This window comes from Monocercomonoides exilis (genome assembly GCF_001643675.1).
Source record: "Monocercomonoides exilis strain PA203 chromosome Unknown scaffold37-1059404, whole genome shotgun sequence".
NCBI lineage: Eukaryota > Preaxostyla > Oxymonadida > Polymastigidae > Monocercomonoides > Monocercomonoides exilis.
This window is the reverse complement of record NW_027150582.1, coordinates 655,631-675,482: the sequence shown is the minus strand read 5'-3', so window position 1 is coordinate 675,482 and position 19,852 is coordinate 655,631. Positions and strand designations below refer to the sequence as shown.

The following is a 19,852-nucleotide window of genomic DNA, read 5'->3' as shown; positions in this document are numbered from 1 at the left end:
TTACACAAAATTAACTTTATAATAAAATTTTGACACATGCATTTTGATATATATCTTCAATAACCAGTTTTTATCTCATTTTCGAATTATTTCTCTCTTTTTTTTATAATAACAAATATGAGAATGTTTCTGTATTATTCCATAAGAAATCCTTCAAGACATGAAAGATTTTCATTTCCAAATTGAAAATGTTGCATTGACAATTATTGATTTGGAGGAAATGAAAATAACAAACTTCAAAGAATATATATGAAAAAATATTTTTTCATTTGTTGTTTTTTCGATCTATCTTTAAAATGATTCAATAATCTTTCTTTCTTCTTTTCTCTGTTGTTTTTTTAAATCGTTTCTCAAATTCCACCTTCATCTCGAATATCATGTTTAAATATTATCTCCTTTTCATTTAAAAAAAATCTCTTCACTTCTCTCAATCCTTTTTTCATTCATCAAACTCTTCGAGCTCTGGCTCTTCTTTCACTCTCTTCATTCTCTTTTCTATCTTCTTCTCATTTCTGTTCCTGTATAATAACTTCGTTTCTTCTTCATTTCTTTCATGATCTCTGATAATGAAACAAATCATGAAATAATTTAATCAAATGATGTGTTTGAAAAAGAAGTTGACGATGATAATGAAACATCGAATATGACTATTAATTGCAGGAAATTGAGAAGATTTGTTTTAATAAATATCAACAGAAAAATTCATTGATATTCTCATTTTTTGGCTAATGTTTTTAGCTTCAACGCACTTCTTGTGTAGAAACCTCAAAATCCATCTAGCAATTCACTCGAACTAATTCTTCATTCCATCTCCAAATTGGAAGCACAGGTCAATCCTTTTATTATTCCATCTCTTCCACTTTCAATTTGCTTCTCTCACAAAAATGCGTTTTTCTTCAAAAATAATCAGTCGTTAAAGCCCAATGAGGGCATATTCTAATATCTTGACTTTCATTGATATGTCATTTTCTTTTCGCACTTTTCTTCCGAAACTTAAAAAAAATTCCGGTTCCTTCAGTGACAGAATGAATCAAATAAATTGTAATTTCTTCAAAAAAACTTTGAACCAAAATCAAACCGATTTTGAGAATACCATCAACGTTTTGTTTCAAAAGGAACAGTTTTCTCTACATAAATTCATGATCACTTCCTTTTTCATATGTTTTTGCAATTGATTCTTCAATTTCACATCCAAATCTCTTTTGTTTCTCAACAGTTTATATTTGAATTCGCTTTCCGAATTCGATATTCATCCAGAATAAAAAATATTTAACTTTGTTCTTATTTTCTTCAATTGCAGCCTGGCGCTTTGAAAGAAAAACACATGCATTAATAAGGTTAAACAACAAAATACAAACCGAACAACCGTCATTCAATGTGAATGTGAATGTGAAACAAAAATTGAATATTTTTTCATATTAAGTGTTATTTTAATGGTTTATAATCTTTTCAATGAAAGAAAAATGATAAAGTTCATAAATCGTTATTGAAAACAGCCGAAAATATTTACTGTAATGAACATTATATCTTATTATCTTCAAAATCAAGAGAAAAATTGTAACTTTCCACTGACTAGAAAAAATTCTGCTGACTGACGTTACCAACAATTTTTCAATTTGTCACCCAGGCTTTTTGCAAGCTATTGATTAAAAATGCTTGAAATGTTTTAATTGATAATAAAACATATTTTAGAAATAATTGAACTTTGAGTTCGGATTTATAAAAATAAAAAACAGTATTTATTTATCTGTTTTTTCATATCCTCTGAATTTGAATCATCGTCCATAATTCTCCTTTTCTTCTAACTTCGTTTGGTTCTGAGATTTTTTGTTTCAGTTTCTTCGCTATTGAACACAGAACTTATTTCATTTCCGTACATATAATCATCATCTATCTTTTTTCTTCTTTGCCTTTTTATCTTTTTCTTCACACAAAGTGGTTCATTAATCGCTTTCTGTTCTTCTTCTTCAACTTCTTTGGTAACATTACAGTTTTCTTTTATTTCTTCTGGAATCCTCATTTCAGTCTTATTCTTTTCGTGGCATTTCTCCTTCATTTGGAGATTTTCTTTTGAAGAAAAATCTCTGAATAAGCTTTACTTCATGTTTTGAGAGGACAAATTTGATGATGTTGATTTTTCCGAAGATATTGGACCACCGTGTACTCTATGCAACACAGGTGCAGCAGCCACAATATTTTCACCGGTGTTTTAAAAAGCTGTTTTCACAACTGAAGGAGATGTTATTGCTCACAAAGCTTCCGGCAAAACGTCTGCCAAGGCTTTTCTGAACGAAGAAGTTGAGAAATTAACTGGCCTCACAAAAGAGTTTTGTTGCACTTGTTTCAATCTCGCAAAAACACACTTGTCACAGGGCTGGAGGATGTGTGTCATATTTGGTGTATAATATTCGATGATCACATTGTTCTGTTCTGCAAACTTTTTGATTTTCGAACTATGCTGCGTACGATGATTGTCCAATGCAATAACAGCATTCTTTGATATTAATAATTTCTGTTTTTCATCTATCAAAGGAATCCACTTTTTTGCCATTATATGTTTAAATATTTCTGTTGAAATCCATCCAGATGTGGATCCTTTATAATTTTTGTTGAACGAAGAAAGAAATGGAAATTCAGAAAGTTTCTTTTTTAGTGGATACATAAATAAGAATCATCGATGTGAACAATCTGCGCAAACAAAAACACTTTCTGCTGCATTTTCAGTTGTCGGTGTTGATGATGGAGCAGGAGGAGGTTGATTCTTGAAACAAATTAATGGTTTTGTGGTTCCATCACCAACTCTGATGGAAGATTCGTCGAAATTGAAAAAGCCTGTTGAATTAATTTGATAAGCTGTGATTATGGCAGACATCTTTTTGAACCACCCACGCATTGTTTCCGGTGATTGTGCGCTAATCTTTGCAATTTCCATTGGCCTTGATATCGAAGCTTTCAAAATGGAGCTTCTTTTTGTAAAATCATTCTATTATTTTTTTAAGATTTGTTTTTCTTCATTGTTCTCTGCTTCAGAATCAATCACTTCTTGAATTTAAATAATCAAAATAACAAAAAAATCAAATTAAAAAGCCTTTAAACCATCGATTGCATATCCTTAAGTCGAACAATTTTTTGATCAGATTAATTAGCGATTGTTTGATTCTCCACCTTTTCAAGTTGACTTTTGGTTATTATCATTTTCCGTTCTCTTTTTCTTGTATAACACTTTGCTTTGATTACAGCTATCCCTCTTGTCCATGCTCCGTTGGAAAATGCATGCGATCCCGCAGATATTCTCCTCGATAAAGGTGTTTTCTTCTTTTTTTCGAATTCTTTTTGCGAAGGTGATGAAAACTGACGATATTCGGAAGAAGCTGATAGTCGATGAAGAAAATTCGAAAATAATTTTTTAAATGATAACATCATTATGTTTTTGATCATTAATTGAATCCATCGTATTGCAAAGTCATAAAATTTAAGAAAGCTAAAAATCAAATGCTTTTTTTTTTTATTTTTATTTTTTATTTTTTTTTTTTTGAAAAAAACCATCATCCAAATAATTTTCAGGTTATATATATATTTTATTGTCATTATTTTTCGCGGTTTATTATATTTTTTCAGATGAACTCACAACTAACAGCAAACATCTGTCTCATTTGTGAATGAAAAATTTTCTTAAATAAATCAGGAACAAAGCATTGATTAAGAAAAATTTCTTTTTCAACTTTAACAAACGTGCATTTTCTTTTAAGAAAAGGTTTTAAAAGCACAAACCACGAGCTTTTCTACGATCAACAGATTTTTCTATCAAGTGAATTTAGCGAATATTTGGGACAAAATTTTTTGTTTTAGGAATTTTGTTGAACCCAACATTTTCGAACATTTTCCCCATTCAATAATTTTTCTGAATGATTTTGGTTTGAATTCTTTCTCAAGTTGAAGTTTTATAATAATTTCCAAAAGTTGTATTTAAAAAATAATATGAAAATATTTATAATTAAATATTTGACAAAAATAAAAAAAAATGTTTATTCTCCTGGGAAACTGAATTTGGACACAAACCTGCAATTCATTACAATAATCGTTCAATAAAAGCAACAACAACATCGATTCAGTCTTGTCTTCAATTTTGATTGAATAAAATTTCATCAGACAACAAGAATGAACGATTTATTCATAATAAAAAATTCTACAACAATAATAAAAAGAAAGAAAAAGGTAAAAATGATTGAAAAGAAACTTTTTGTCATAAATAAATAGTTTTTTTTTAAAAATATCGGAACGTTAATGGGTATGACAATATATTTTAATGAAGAAAAATTATAAATAAATTCCACTCTATTTAACCAGAACATTTCTTGCCTTTTTCTTTAAATGAAAACTTTCATTTTCTTTGATTTCATTGAAGGTTTCGATTACTCTTTTGAAAACTTTTCTTTTTCTCGTATTCAAATACAATTCAATTTTGAACGTTGACTCTTTTATTCATTCTTTTTCATTGCAACAAAGCGGAGGTGCAAGCACTTGATAACCATTCGATTCGAAATAGAAATATTGTTTCACACCAGTAATTATTAATTCATTTTTACAATTATTCAGTTATTCTTCATGCCTTCTGAAATAGAATAAGAAAACAAATTTCAAAAGTGTTCAATAAAAATTATTAAAATACAAAATAAAAAAAAAAATTAAACATCAAAAAGAAATGCTTTGTTTTATTCAGTTTTTTTTTCTGCTCGCTTGGCTCTGAAACTTCATTCATTAGCTCTATTGAATTATTTGTTATGTTAAACATTAAAGAAGAAACAAAAATTGGAGAATAAGAATCATGTGCACGAAAAAGATAAGAATTACACTGTGAACAAGAAATATCTATGAGATTAAACACATTATTCAATGCACAATCTCCAAGATTATTGTTTAACAACGGTGTTTAATTACAAAATTCACTGTCACAATCATTCTCACCATGATATTTTGCACAGAATGAAAGAGATCAATGTTTTAATAAAAACGATGAAGAATCATGAGAAAATAATAAATGTCAAATTTGTTTATCACATAGAAAAAATTTGTTTTATGTGAAAAAGATGAACAAAATCGTTTTTATATTAATAGAATAATTCATCAAAAGTCAGATTATCAAAAACAAAAATTATTTATTTCATGAAATATAAAGCACCACTATTTCAAATTTGTATATGAATGGGTGTCATATATGCTAATATTCAACTGTGCAAATTGCTGTAAATTAATGTCGAATATTTGTTGAGATATTTTAATTTAAATTTTTAGAAAGGACTAAAAACAGTCGGATATAAAAAACCACCCTTTGTTGAAAATGCGAAATATCATTTGTGCGTGATTTGAAGGCTTTGATAATGAATGGTTTCTATTGTGATTTTCGTTTCCATGAATCGAATTTTCAAAACTTTTTATTTCGATTTGTCCCAATGCGTTTCCTGAAGAAACTTCATTCCATCTTTTCTTCAAACTCAAAGATGTCAATTATTTTTTTTTCATCGAATTTTAAAATTTGAATGAGAGAATAATCATTATTTTATAAATTATTTACTATTTTGTGTGATAACTTTTCTCAAATAAGCTTATCTCATTCAGAAGAGCGAGTCATTTACCAACACTTCCAAAGTCTTTTTCATGTGGAATTTGTATTTAAATTTTTTTGGATAAACTTGAACGGATCAGAGCTTTTCCGTAGTTATGGAGAAGAAAAGAAGAAAATAATACATTCACATTTGCAGAGGGAGATAATTCATGATTTTCAATAACGTAACAAATAGCTGGTTCATTCTTCTTTAAAGACACATCGAAAGTTATAAGGAAACAAGTTTCAACTTCATAACGGGACTTTTTCCTTAATTGGCACTTTTTTTGTTTTTGCTTGCAAAATGTCGACAAATGAGAAGTAGTTTTCAGCATTTGGATAACCGATTTTAACAAAGTTGATTCAATTTATTACCTGTTTGTTTTTTGATTTTTGTTTATTATTTAATTAGAAATTTCGTTTTTTTGTTAAGTTTAATAGTACTTTTTCTAGCCAACTGGGAATCGCTCAAGAAATTGGGGACATGTTTTATATTGCATTTGCTTCGAACTACTAATCTTTAAAATCTTTTTTTTCACAAACACTTTTTTCTTTATTTTATCGCATTTCAGATTTTCATCAACATGAAAACATAAAACTGTTTATTTCTTTATTAATATAATGAAATGATAAAAATAAAAATGTGAAATGAAAAACAAATCCTTATATAATGAAGTGTTGAAAAAATAAAATAAAGACTTTTTCTGTTTGTCTCAAACAGACAAATGGCGCAAACTTAAAATGATCTTCAATCAAGTTTTTGTAACGAAGTTAAATTCTTGACAAACAGAAAAAGTCTTTATTTTATTTTTTCAACACTTCATTATATAAGGATTTGTTTTTCATTTCACATTTTTATTTTTATCATTTCATTATATTAATAAAGAAATAAACAGTTTTATGTTTTCATGTTGATGAAAATCTGAAATGCGATAAAATAAAGAAAAAAGTGTTTGTGAAAAAAAAGATTTTAAAGATTAGTAGTTCGAAGCAAATGCAATATAAAACATGTCCCCAATTTCTTGAGCGATTCCCAGTTGGCTAGAAAAAGTACTATTAAACTTAACAAAAAAACGAAATTTCTAATTAAATAATAAACAAAAATCAAAAAACAAACAGGTAATAAATTGAATCAACTTTGTTAAAATCGGTTATCCAAATGCTGAAAACTACTTCTCATTTGTCGACATTTTGCAAGCAAAAACAAAAAAAGTGCCAATTAAGGAAAAAGTCCCGTTATGAAGTTGACCATATACGGTTTTTTTTATTGTTTTTTTGTTTTTCACAATCAATTAAACATTTATTTTAAATTTCTGAAATATATGTTGGATAATTGACAAGGAATGTTTTAAAATTTCTGCGATAGGATGAATTTATGATCTTCAGAGACTTTGAAAAAACAACATGAGCCGATATTTTGGTAAAGTGTTTTTTTTCCTTAATTGCACTTATGAATAAGAATGATCAATCCAGTAACAATATAGTTTTTGTTTTATTCACTGAACATCTGCTTCACCTTGAAAAAGGTGGGCTCTCGACAGTCAGTGCCCGGAACTGGTTTTTTTATTTTCTTTCTTAATATCTTTCTTTCTTTCTTTTTATTTTTGATAAAAACATACTATTTTTTTAAATAAAGCTTTGAAAAAAATAAAATACTTTTCAATAATACAGAATATTCATCACAAAAATTTCTATTCAATTTTCAATCAATAAACCTTTATTAAATCTTTTTTTGTTTAAACACTATTTTTCACTTTGACAGAATTCATATCATTCTATGCAAATTTTCATTGAGATTTTTCAATTCATTTTTTAAGTTTTTGAAGCATTATTTTCAGTATTTGATTTCAATAATTATTCATTTTCAAAATGCTTAAAACCAATGTGATTGTTAATGTTAAATAAGTTTTTTCTTTCATTGACATAATTATCATTATTTTTGTATTGCTTTTAAACAATTCGCAAAAGACAATTTATTCCTTTTTATTTAACAATTGTTTATTTTAACAAAAGATATTCATTTGATATGTTGTTCAGGAAATAATTGACTTGAGAGAATAATTATCCCCGAAAATAATTAAAAGATCTTTTTTATGAAAATGTTAAAAAAACTATTTAATTTTAATTAAAAATTCATAACAATTAAAACCTCATTATTATTTTATTTATATTTTCATTTTAATGTTGCTCTTCTCCTTTCTGATTGTTTTTTGAAGGACAATAGAAAAATTAGTGAGCATAACAACGATTCTCATTGAACTTTTCGATTTTCTTTATCACTTTTATTATAATTATTTTTTTTTCTCTTTATCTTTTTTTTGTTTTTTCTTTCTCTTCTTTTTCCTCTCCTCCTCTTCCTCCTCTTTATCCTCTTCCACATATCAGAATCTATTTCATAACTCATTGCCCATCCTCCTGCTCATTCCACCTGCACACCTCCATCACTGGTCCACACTCCGACTCTGCCTCCCTGAACGACTGCTGCCCACTCATCATCTCCAGCTGTATCCCAACAGAGAACAAAACAGACTTCTCTGCCTCATCTGCCCTGTACCTCACCTTCTCATTCACATTGTTTGCCCTCATCTCTTCCTCCTCCACAGCCTCTCCAATCTCAATCCCAATCTCAGTTCTGCTTCCCCCGCCCCATGGCTGCACTACCACACACGCTTCCACCTTAAGCTTCTCGCATCACATCATCAACACATCCTCCACCACCATCCTGCTCCCCTCACGAATCGATACGAAGCATCATCTCCCGTTTTTTGCTGACTGTCAGGTCTGCACTGTCCCGTTTGCTATCCTGTTTCCAGCACCCTGCGCCTTCCCGCTCACAACGATCTCGCTCAGAGTCATGTCCACATTCGTGAGGTTCAAATTCCCGCATTTCAAACTCTCCACCAAACTTCATCGATACCACAAATCGCACATGAAAAAACAACAACTCCTTCTCGTTGGTCGGAGCCACCAACTTTGTGCTCCCTTTAATGTTCTTCTCCATTATTGCATTCTCCGTCGTGTCTCAGCTCGATCCAATCGCAAACCCTGACGCATCGTCCCCCCTCGCCACTTCCCACTTCTGCGCCACACGCATCATCCGCATCCCACCATCAACTTCCGAATTTGCACCCCCAACTCAAACGTCTTCCTTTTTACAACTGCGCTTCCGAACCCAGAATTCCCCTACTACTCTGTCTGCGACACATTCACCACTGCAATCTGCAGCTTTATTAGATACACCAGCAGGTTCGCCACAATACCAACCACCGACTTCCCTGCTCTCCTGAACCTCTTCCTCTGCACTCCAAATCACCTGACACGACTGACATTTCTCCTATCCCACTCTCTCAATCCCGTCTTGTTGCAGTCTCGGTCACTCCTCCAAAGCATCCTGCGCCATCGCACGGAGCTACACTTTATCAAACCTTTGACAGTCCTGCAATCTTTTCACGCTCAATGTTGTGTCTGATCCCATCTTCCAAGGCACCACCACCTTGTGCATTTGGCTCTTCAACACACAATGCAGTGGCATCGTCAATAGCCAGCCATCCCTTGATTCCGCCCTGATGTGTTTGCTGCTCCATCACATTGTGAACAGGAAGATAATCCTCTCAAACCCCCGCATTTCACACCATCTGCTGTCTGCTTGTAGCTCGCCAGTCTATATCACTCGCTTTTATTGTTCTAAAGGGGTGTGAACATGATTCGCACTAACGCAAGCTCCGCAATTTCCCAGTGCTCCAGGTTCAATAGCTGCTTGACTTCCCACTCCAAACATTTTCCTTTTTGTACCTTGCGCTCCTTCAGCAATAGCCCATCTTGCATCACTTCGCGCTCTGCTACAGTCGTGTTCTGCAGCATCAACAACGCCTTCCACACGCAGCTCTTTATAGCATGACTCGCCCAACTCATGCCTGATCTCTTCAGAGCCTCGATAAGCACAAACTGGCAGCATCTGAGCTTCCTCCATTGCATGTGCGTATTCATAGACGTTTTTTTAAGAAAATTTAATTTTCATGGAGAAGATACGATTTTTTGATCGAAAAAAATAGAAAATTCTCATTTCGAAAAAAAGAAAAAGTTAATTAAGATTTCAAACTAAAAATTTATCACTTGGTTATAAATTAACTCTTTGAAATGTGTAACTTTTGATAAAAAAAGCCCTTTCTTTCAAAAAAAATGCCTTATTGACTCGAACTGAGTCAGTGACAGGCATTGCAGCTTCTGCCGTGGTATTTATGCTTTTTTTAAAATGATCACGAAACAACCCATTGTTCATTTTATTGAATTCAAATGAACAACAACAGCTGATTAAAAATAATTATTTTTTCATGCTTAAAAACATTCAATAAAAAAATTAAATTGGAATCAATTTTTCCTTTCATTTCGATTTTGTATTTCAAAATTCACATTTAAAATGAGTCAATGATATTTTTTTCTACCACGTCATGTCACTCCAAAACTGTTCACGTCAAAAGGCATGCAACGTTGATGTCTATTATCCACACAACAAAAATTAGATGTGATAATCAATATTATCACTCAAATAACAAAACAAAATATATAAATATGTGTATGTTTTTTCTGTCACATAATTTTCGATAAGTCCTAATTGTTTGATTTTCAGGTGTGAAAAAATATTTAACTTCAGACATTTTCATTAATGAGATATGATCTTTGGATTAAATTTTTGTAATAAATAAATAAAAACAGAATATGTTCATTTTTCGAAATGAGTGCAAAGTCACAAATCATTACGTTATGAAAAAAAGTGTTGTTCTTTTCGAAAAGTCGCAATTGCAAACAATCATGGTTTTCCAAAATTGTTCCTTATTTGACCTTTTAACAATGAACGTATCAATTTTCTCCACAATGCACATACTTTAACATCAAACAGATTCAAATGTTCAAACAATCAAAGTCATGATATTTGACGGATTTATTGTTCAAAAATTGTTAAATAGTGTATAAATTATTTCAGCAAGGTTTCAAACATATGCATCTTTTCAAAAAAAGCATTATCTTGAACTTTTTCTTGTTTTCTTTTGTTTCTTTTGTTTCTTGGGCTTATTCAATTTTCTTTTATTAAAATAATAACTATTTTAATATTGAAATTAATCAAATAATGCAATCTATCCCTTGTTAATAATTACAAAAATCAGTTGATTTGCAACAAATATTTCTCGAATGAAATGAGGAGGAAAAAATCTTCTCATATGACTCCATAATCCTTCGATTGTATTTGTGCATGCGTGAGTTTCTTCATCATCAAATTTTCTCTTATAGAACACTGAAAGATGATTGTTTCCTAGATGAGAAAGAGATGAATAAGTTTTCCATTCATATGACATTATTGTTGAATGAGGTAGAATGTGCTTTTAAATGATGGGAGTCAACGTCGAAGCTGAACAGTCTTGCACAATCATGACAAAAAAATTCCTTGTTTCATCCATTTTATCTTTCTTTCGCTCCGCTGCACCAAAGACCCACATTTGTTTCTGTCTTTTTCATCTATGATATTTTCTTCTCCTTAAAACACATTCGTCTCTATCAACAATAATACTTTCACCTCCAAGAATAGTTTCATTCTGATATATAATGTCCATTGCGCAACACATAATCACTGATGACAAACATTCCACAGAGTTCCTTTGAATCCCCAACATTTCCGAGAAAAATTTTGCAATAGCACCAATCCAGATAAATAGAATAATTAACATAATCACATTTATATGTGTCATTCTTCGATTAAAGGATGTGTTCTTGTGTGCCGATTGCCAATTGCAGCATTTTCCACAAACCCACATCATTTTTCCATAGAAACGCCGGAAATTTATTTCAATTCTGTGCATTTTGCATTTTGGCTTGTTTTTGATGATTTTCTAAAATGTCCATTTTCTGTTTTCTCAAAATAAAGAAACATCAAAAAGAACTCCATTGTTGATTTGCAAAATAGATCAAAAAATCGTTTTTATTTAATGCTTTTTCCATTTCTTTTTTGATTTTTATGTGATCAAAAATTTTATAAACATGAAAAAATGATGCTTTCATGATTAAAAAAACTTTATTCTAAAAATTGTTTAAAAGCGAAATTATCTCCAAATCACATATTAATCAAAAAATATCAGTTCAAAAATCGGTTTGAAAATTTTTTATAAGCAAGCATTTGGAGAAATTAAAGCATTTTGTAACTCAAAGGAAATCAATAAAAAAGGATAATTTTCAGTTTTTCTTTTGACCTTTGATATATTAAGGTTTAATTGAAGGTTTTTTTATATGAAACGAAAGGATTTCCACCTACCAAAAATAAAGAAAATCCAGTTTTTCTCATAAATTATTGTATAATCAAAAAGAATTTGTAAAACATTATTCACAACAACTGGAATGTGTTGCATTTCTGGAATTCACAAGCAATTGCAATTAATTCTCCAGAAAAAAAATTGTAATAGCAGTGCGATAAGCTTTTTTTCGAAAACGAAATCTTTGAAAAACACCAAAAATTGAAACAATAATCATATAAACATTTCAATTGTTTCTGAACATGGATGCAAATCTTATTATTCATGTTCAACATGCAAAAAAAGAATGTCAATCCGCACTGGAACGATTTTTTTTCGATCGCCATTGAAAATTTTTTCCTCCTTTCATATTGGCTTATTGTTTTTGCTTTCATATCAGAAACACTCAAGCTTCATTTATATCAAGTGTTGAAGTCCATTCTGTTGGTGCATTTTACAGTATATTCAGAAAAGCTTGCTCGATGTTTTTGTTCAAAAATACAAGAACGATAGGAGGTCCTTTCAATGATGTGGAAATTGATGAATCGGCTAAGCGGAGAAGAGAATATAAAAATGATTTGATTTATTCACATATTTTCTTAATATTTCAAAAAATTGGAAGAGGAAAAAATAAGAAACTTATATAGCTTATCTCGGCAATTGAACATAAGAAATTAATTGGATCAAAAATATTTTATCATATGGTGGAAAATATGGACTTTCAAGCTTTTTATGCACAATGCAAGAAAAATTGTTTTTCTTATAACTTTGTTTCGTTTTCTCCGATTTCAAAAAATATAAGATTTTCATATCCGTAAACTGGTATCTTTGAAATCAAAACGTTAAGCTTTCCAACATTTCATGAATGTCAAAAAATGGACCCATTTTTATTTTGTTTTTTGATCTCAAAAAGTCATTGGAAAGTGCATATTATTTCAATGAAAATGCCTGAAGCAAAATATTTTGCCCCATATCGTTTTTTATTGGTACGCTATCCGGAAACGTTCTTCATTCTATTATTCAAAAAATAATTAAGTCAGGTTCCATTGTTATTTCGGATCAATGGAAAGCATATTCCAAACTCTCTTAATTAGGTTATATCCATCACACTGTTGATCATTCAAAAGAATTTGTTAACAAAAAGTGAGAATCCACAAACACTATCGAAGGATCTTGGGCACAATTGAGCCATTGGAAGTTTTTAAACGAAGTGAAATACATATATCTGAAAGAGTATTTTTTGATTTATTTGAATCGGAATCATGTTAAAAAACCTTCTTTGAATATTTGAAATCATTGATTAATCACAATGAAAATGAATATCAACAAGAACTTCAAAAAAGAATTCCTTTCAGAGATTTATACTGAACAAAATCTCACAGAAGATGAGATCTTTGCTGATTTATCAAACGATTTCTGGTGTGAGAAAGATGATATTGTTGATAATGGAAGTGGAGCAAGCGACAGGTCAGATTTAGAAATAACGAAAATTAAAAATGAAATATCTTTTATTAATCCATTTTTTTTCACATTTTCATTACAAAATTCATCTTATTGACGTCATAAACTTCAGTGTTAACTTCAGATAATTTTTTATTTCAAAAATGACTGATGTACTTCTTGTTTCATAAAGCCGAAATGAAAAGGATCATATGTGATAAAATTTCAAAGTTTAAATGTTTATATATATATATATTCCCCCATAAAAACTAATTTCTTAAGCAAAAAAAAAAAAAAAAAAAAAAAAAAAAAAAAAAAAAAAAAAAAAAAAAAAAAAACAATGTTTTATAGTATCTCTCAAAATACTTATAATGATTAATGCATAGAAGACTATCAATTTTTTTATTTCAAAATTCAAAAAGTGATAAAAAGTTAAAGAAGAAACATATTTTTGATGGATAGTTCAATAAGAGTGTGAAAACTACAGTTTTTTCTCTTATGAAAACTTATATGTTTGTGTTTGGAAATGAATTGTCAAATATAAAAATTAGATTTGAAGAAATATAGTGTGATAACGAAAAATTTAAACTTGCATTTTCAATTGAACATCCAAAGTTTGTGGATATATCGATTTTCTTTTATCTCCGAAAATAAAACGAAACAGAGAGATAATTATCTCACAACATGCCTCGTTACAAGGAGAATCTATTAGAGAATAGCATCATCCGGAAAACAAGATTGGAAGTTCACCATTTGAAGTCAACGCTTTGTAATGAACTTCAAAATTTTTTTTAAAAGACTTGCTCAGGGTTTGAATATGTTTGTTTCTGAAAAAATATTCGAAAAAAAAAGCGTTCTCGCCTTCTAATTATCACTATGTCTCAGAATATTTCATGAAGGAATCAGTTAGGCGTAGACCTAAGTCCTTTGTGATTGAATTTTCAACCTTTTTCAAAAATTCATTTTCAATGAATACGTTCATTTATACACAAGTCTGAAATTTTCCAGTCGAAAACAATTATTCTTTTTTTGTATCTCATTCGTTTTCATAATGAAACACAAAATTATCAAATTCATTATCAAAACGTTCACTAGTTTCATTTTTTTTGTTTCGTTGAACAAGAGTTTGCTCAACTTGTCTTTCTGAAGATACTGCATGACTTTTTTCAAATGAACTGAATGATGATGTTGCTGATGGGTGTGTGGAAAGAGATATTGAAGCTGAACAAGATGAAGATGAAGAAGATAATGGAGTTTCAGATGATAAGATTTCACATGTCCTTGGAACGTACTCATCGCCTTCATCATTTTCTTCCGCTAGAAATAATCCATATTCATCTTCTTCACTGAGCGAATCCGATCCTTCTTCATTGCCTGCTATGTCTTTTTGAATAATCAAATTTTCTTTTTCGATTTCCGTTATCAGCTCAAGAATAGAAGAAAATTCATCGTGATCTGAGGTTTTGTGGCTTTCTTCTTCATCATTATCATTTTCCATTTATGATCCAAAATGTGTAAAAGTGTTGACATCTCCATCAAATTGTTTTTCATTCAATCTTTTCATTGCCACTTCTTGGATGTCATTTGCCAACAATGAAACCTTTGTTTTGATCATTGAAGAAGTGAATGGAGAAAATTGGTCATCTTTTTCAGAAAAAGCATGAAAAGATTGAGCTTCCGAGTGACAAGCTGATGTTGATGAAAAGAGAAGTGAAAAAGTATGATGTTTTGTATATGAATCATTTGACTTTGAAGTGTAATTGCATTTTTCAGCAAAGCATTTTGGTGAATTGAAATAAAGCGAAGAAAATTCTCCTCTTCTGTAAAGTTGAAAACCAATTGGAGTAAATGCAAATGATAACGGTATTGTGATGCCTCTATTACCAGTGAATAAATAGTTATACAAATACACGATCACGTTGACAATCGCATTGTGCCATTCATAAACAAAAAATAAGGGATGTTCAGTCAAAAAAAAAAAACAAATATCCAAATGCTTCAAGCAATAAAGGAAAAACAAAAGATAGTTTTGTTTTATCACTTTCGAATTTTAATTGAAAAAGGTGAAAAGGGAAAAGAAACACTTCTGCTTTCATGACATCACATAATGTTCCATCATTCATTAGATTTCCTTTTTGGATTATTTCTCGATTTTTTCTAATAAATGATCACAATTCATACAGACTTTGCCATCTTGTGGAAAAAAATGTTGGTATTCTTTTTTTGAAAAGATGTTGGGTTTTCTTTATATTTGATTGCTGAGCGAATTCCAGAATTTCCCTTTTTGAATCACGTAAAAAAATGAACTTTGCTGTAAGAATGATAAATTACCAAATTCGTCAGATGATTGCAACAGTATATAAATACCGGATTTATTGATAAAACTGAATCAACTGCAACTGATTGAAAGGAATTTTTTGTTGATAATTGTTCAATTGCTTTCTTTTGAGACGCACACCCATCTGTGCAAATGCTCCTCACCACTGCGTTATGTTTATGAAATTCCAATATTAATGAATGAATCAATTTCTCGTATTCTGATGTTGATCCGCAGGATTCATATAATCCCCAGAAGAATGGCATTGAATTGATATTCAACTGTGAAACTGTAACAACAGCGCATTGATTGACAGCAGCATTTTCTCCATCCATCATGAGACAAATTCCTGTATTGTTGATCTAATAGATATTTTCTTCCTTTTTTCTTATTTGTTCTTTCATCAAGATTTCTGACACTGAACTTCAAGTCATTAATGGATAAATGGATTGCTTAGATTTTTATGGATTTTCTTTTCTTGATTGAATAAATGATGAAAAAAAAGTGTTTGCTTCCTTCGATGAACATGATGAAAAAGATATATTGCAACGAATCATAAATGATGCAAAATGCTCTTGTAATTGACTTTTTGATACGGATCCATCCAGCTTTTTCTCTGATGCAATTTTTGGCTTTGGTTGAGAATCAAGTTGCTTTTTGAAAGATAAAATACAAGAAATATTTAGTAAACTGCAATTATGATTAACAATTGAAGAATAAGTCTTTTTTCTTATCACTCGACATGCATTATCTTTTTTGCTGTTTTGGCAGATGTGACATTTCTGACAATATTCTTTTTGAAAAACCATCAATGTTCACAATGACATAAAATATTCACAACTCGCCTCCAACAATTTCTAATGACAACTTTGATATGAATTCGTTTCATATCTTGTGGTGTCTGTATACTTTTAAAACTGAAATGGGAAATTTTATCTACAAAGTTAAGTTACAAGTGAACATTTTTTTCATTTAGTTTCATTATTCGAATTAAACTGGATTCTATGAGTATTTTCTTTATCAAAAAACATTATTATTTTTTTCAAATATCACACTTGGATTTCTTTTTAAAAAAATAATTTCTAAATTTTTCCAAAATAGCTGTTTCTTTTCATTTTTTCTTTTTTTTCTTTTCTTTTCTTTTCTTTTCTTTTTAGTTTTTGAAAATTTCCTTTTGTTAAATTTTCATATAAAATAAAAATGATATTTTTTATCAATTTCATGTTCCCACTAACCAAATATTCGATGTCACGAAAACAAAATTTTGACAATGCTATTATTTCCATTCTTAAAAGATTTCGTGAGTGGAAACAATAAATTGATGGAAATAAGAAATATTTTCTTTGTTTGAAAATTAAACAAAAAGAATTTTACAAAAAAATTCAGACATATGGAAATGAATTCCACAAAAAAAGAAAGTTATGATGAAACTTACAAAGTTCTTTTTCGCTTAATATTCAATTTCCCTGATGGAGAACATTTTCGACTTAAAATCGACTTTTTTTGTTGAATTAGGCAACTTGGCTCAAATGGAAATAAGCGCAATTCCAAAGAAAGGAACAAAAAAATTGACAACACACGACGATATTTCTATATGTTGGGAATGGCTTTCAATGAAAACAATTATCTGAAAAAAGAGCCTTATGTTCGAGATAAAAAAAACTATATCATGTTATGTGGGAGAAAGTTTTTTTCAAATTTGACTTTTTTTTAGCCTGATCTGTCCAATTATAAATCAGCTCTTTATATTTGTGAAGCGTAATTTTTTCTTTAATTATAAACGCACTCTATTTTTTCTTTATGGAAGAGTTTGTCGTTTTATTATTTTCGATATTCGTTGTTAACACAAACAAATAAACACAATAATAAAAGTAATTTATTGTTTATTTTTATTGTTTAACTGAAACACGAAAATTTAAAGTAATTCCATTAGTCTTTTTCAGTGCTATGAGTTTTTTCTATTTTTTATTTGAATAACAACAATGATTATAAATAAAACTTCATTGAGCAAATGAATTGATTATTAGTTAGCTTCATATCGTTGTTTTTGATATAGTTGTTTTTTATGTTTTCAACTTTGACGCTTTCGATGAAACAAAAAGTGCACTAAACAATTAGTTAATTATTTTGAAAAAATAATAACTTAAAGGCAAATTGTTTGTTGAATATTCATGCAAAAAACAACACAAATGATGATCAAAATATTGAGTTCTTATTTGCTTTTGAAAACGAGACAACATTAAAGTGATAATGTCTACAAAGTGCATCGCAAACTGTTACCACACATCGAACAGCTATTCCCTTGATTTGTTTTAACTTTCATTATTTTCTTACAATGGAATCGCATGTATATAATTTATGAATTCTTCCTTTCTCGAAATCTGAAGAAAGGAAGAAGGAGAGGTGAATTTTCATCATTATATGAATCTGTTATTGATTCCTTTAACATGTCTGTTGTGGCTGCACAAAACTTGTCGAAGACAGCAATGGATTATTTGGAGAGAAGGCTGCTGTGTTTAAGCGGAATATGCTGTTCCAGCTACTTCTGCAGCTATTCCACATGCTGATTCTGTCTCCTCTGTCTCCTTGAATGCTTCATGGGTTATGCTGTGGCGCTGCGTGCGATGCTGCATCGTGGTGTTGAATGTATCAACAATGCTGCGCTTTCTGTGCTGCTTTCGGTTTCGATGGTGGCGCCGCTTCCGTCGCTTGCAGAGTTGAAGGGCACGAAGTCAAAAAGCAAGCGGATCTTTTCTGCGAAAGATGTTGATGCTCCCGCTTCGATCTAAAATCTGCTTGAACTGTCACTGCTGAAATCGGAGATAGTGCGACTGGTGCAGTGCTCGCTGCAGTCAAGCAGTGAGGTAGTGAAATTGGAAGATGAAGTGATGGCGTGAGCAATTGCAATGCGTGAAGCAGGGGAGATTGTGGAGAAGGGTCCAGAGGCTGTGAGACTTAGGATGGAGGATGAGATTCTGTTGTGTGAAATTAGAGAATTTTTCATATACATTGATTTGTTTGAAGTTGTCATCAAAAGTGAAGACAAATATTTTTTATAGGTGTAAAACAATTCATCTGAAACACACAAAATCCTAATAATAAGTATTTTATATCAATTGAAACATCGTTCCATTACCATTCTTTGTTAAAGCACTCAGTTCTTAAAAAATACTGTGAACAGGTTTTCTTCCAAAATTCATATCTTCTTGCATTCGTTAATATTAATAAAATCATAATTTATTTTGATCAAAATATGCAATAAAAATTCAATATTTATTTATGTCTTTTTCCATTATCATTGTGTATTCGAATGAACTTTTTTTCAACAAATAAAGAACTTATTTCTTTTTTTCAGAAGATAATATTGAAAAATAATATTATAATGGAATCCTATTTTGATCTGTGGTGATTTTTCAAAAATTTTCATCCATATGCTCATGATCAATCGAACTTTTTAATTGCCTGTTCTTGAAAAGATGCTTGTTAATTCATTGATGTATCAATTGCCTTTGAATGATGTCTATCCACGAGTTTCTGTTATGGTTGACGAGATAATCATCAAAGTTTCCACTCCTCCAATTCCATTTGAAGATTCAAACCTACTATACGATGGACACCATCAAGTTTACAGTATGAAATTTGAAGTTGCTGTTTCAGCGTGGTATCCTCATAAAGCTTTATTTGTGTCAAATGCAGTAATGGGAGGTGTACATGAAGTGGCTTTGTTTCGTGAAGGAAAAGAAAGATATGTTCAGTATTTGAAGATGACTGACAAAGAAAAAGAGAAATATTTCTGCACTCTTCACACAGACAGATGGGCAATTGTTGCAGACAAAGGCTCTCAGGGTCATTTCACGGATATCGAAGTCATAACACCAATTAAAAAACACTCAACGAACAGCAAATTATCTTCATGTCAAAGGTAATTCTGTTTGACACCTTCAACATTCATTTCATGTTCATCGCCTTATTCATTTCCGTGCAACTCATCGTTGAGATCATCTTCTGCATCCACATCTTCTTCTTCCTCTCCTTCTTTGGCTTCGTCATTTTCATTAGAAACTTCTTCTTCCTCTTGCTCTCCTTCTCCTTCTTCAACTATCTCTTATGATATTACATCTTCAACAACATTTTAACCTACTGTGATAAGACATCCATCAGGTTCTTCATTTAATTCTTTGAATCACAATATGATAATATCATCTTTTGTTGTTT

General features: G+C 30.4%; 3 protein-coding genes across 3 annotated transcripts; 1 reads left to right on the top strand and 2 right to left on the bottom strand.

Moving 5' to 3' along the window:
• Window positions 1–8,333: 8,333 nt before the first annotated feature.
• Window positions 8,334–9,186, bottom strand: MONOS_6641 (uncharacterized protein; the record flags this gene model as incomplete). The annotated part of the gene is made up of 2 exons (XM_067876887.1): window positions 8,334–8,507; window positions 9,028–9,186. The coding sequence occupies 2 exons, from the start codon at window positions 9,184–9,186 to the stop codon at window positions 8,334–8,336; spliced, it is 333 nt and encodes a 110-aa protein (XP_067723455.1).
• A 92-nt stretch (window positions 9,187–9,278) lies between these two features.
• On the bottom strand, window positions 9,279–9,572 carry MONOS_6640 (uncharacterized protein; the record flags this gene model as incomplete). The annotated part of the gene is made up of 1 exon (XM_067876886.1): window positions 9,279–9,572. One exon carries the CDS (start codon window positions 9,570–9,572, stop codon window positions 9,279–9,281), a length of 294 nt encoding a protein of 97 aa, XP_067723454.1.
• Window positions 9,573–19,113: 9,541 nt separating this feature from the next.
• On the top strand, window positions 19,114–19,563 carry MONOS_6639 (uncharacterized protein; the record flags this gene model as incomplete). Its single annotated transcript, XM_067876884.1, has 1 exon — window positions 19,114–19,563. One exon carries the CDS (start codon window positions 19,114–19,116, stop codon window positions 19,561–19,563), a length of 450 nt encoding a protein of 149 aa, XP_067723453.1.
• Window positions 19,564–19,852: the final 289 nt, after the last annotated feature.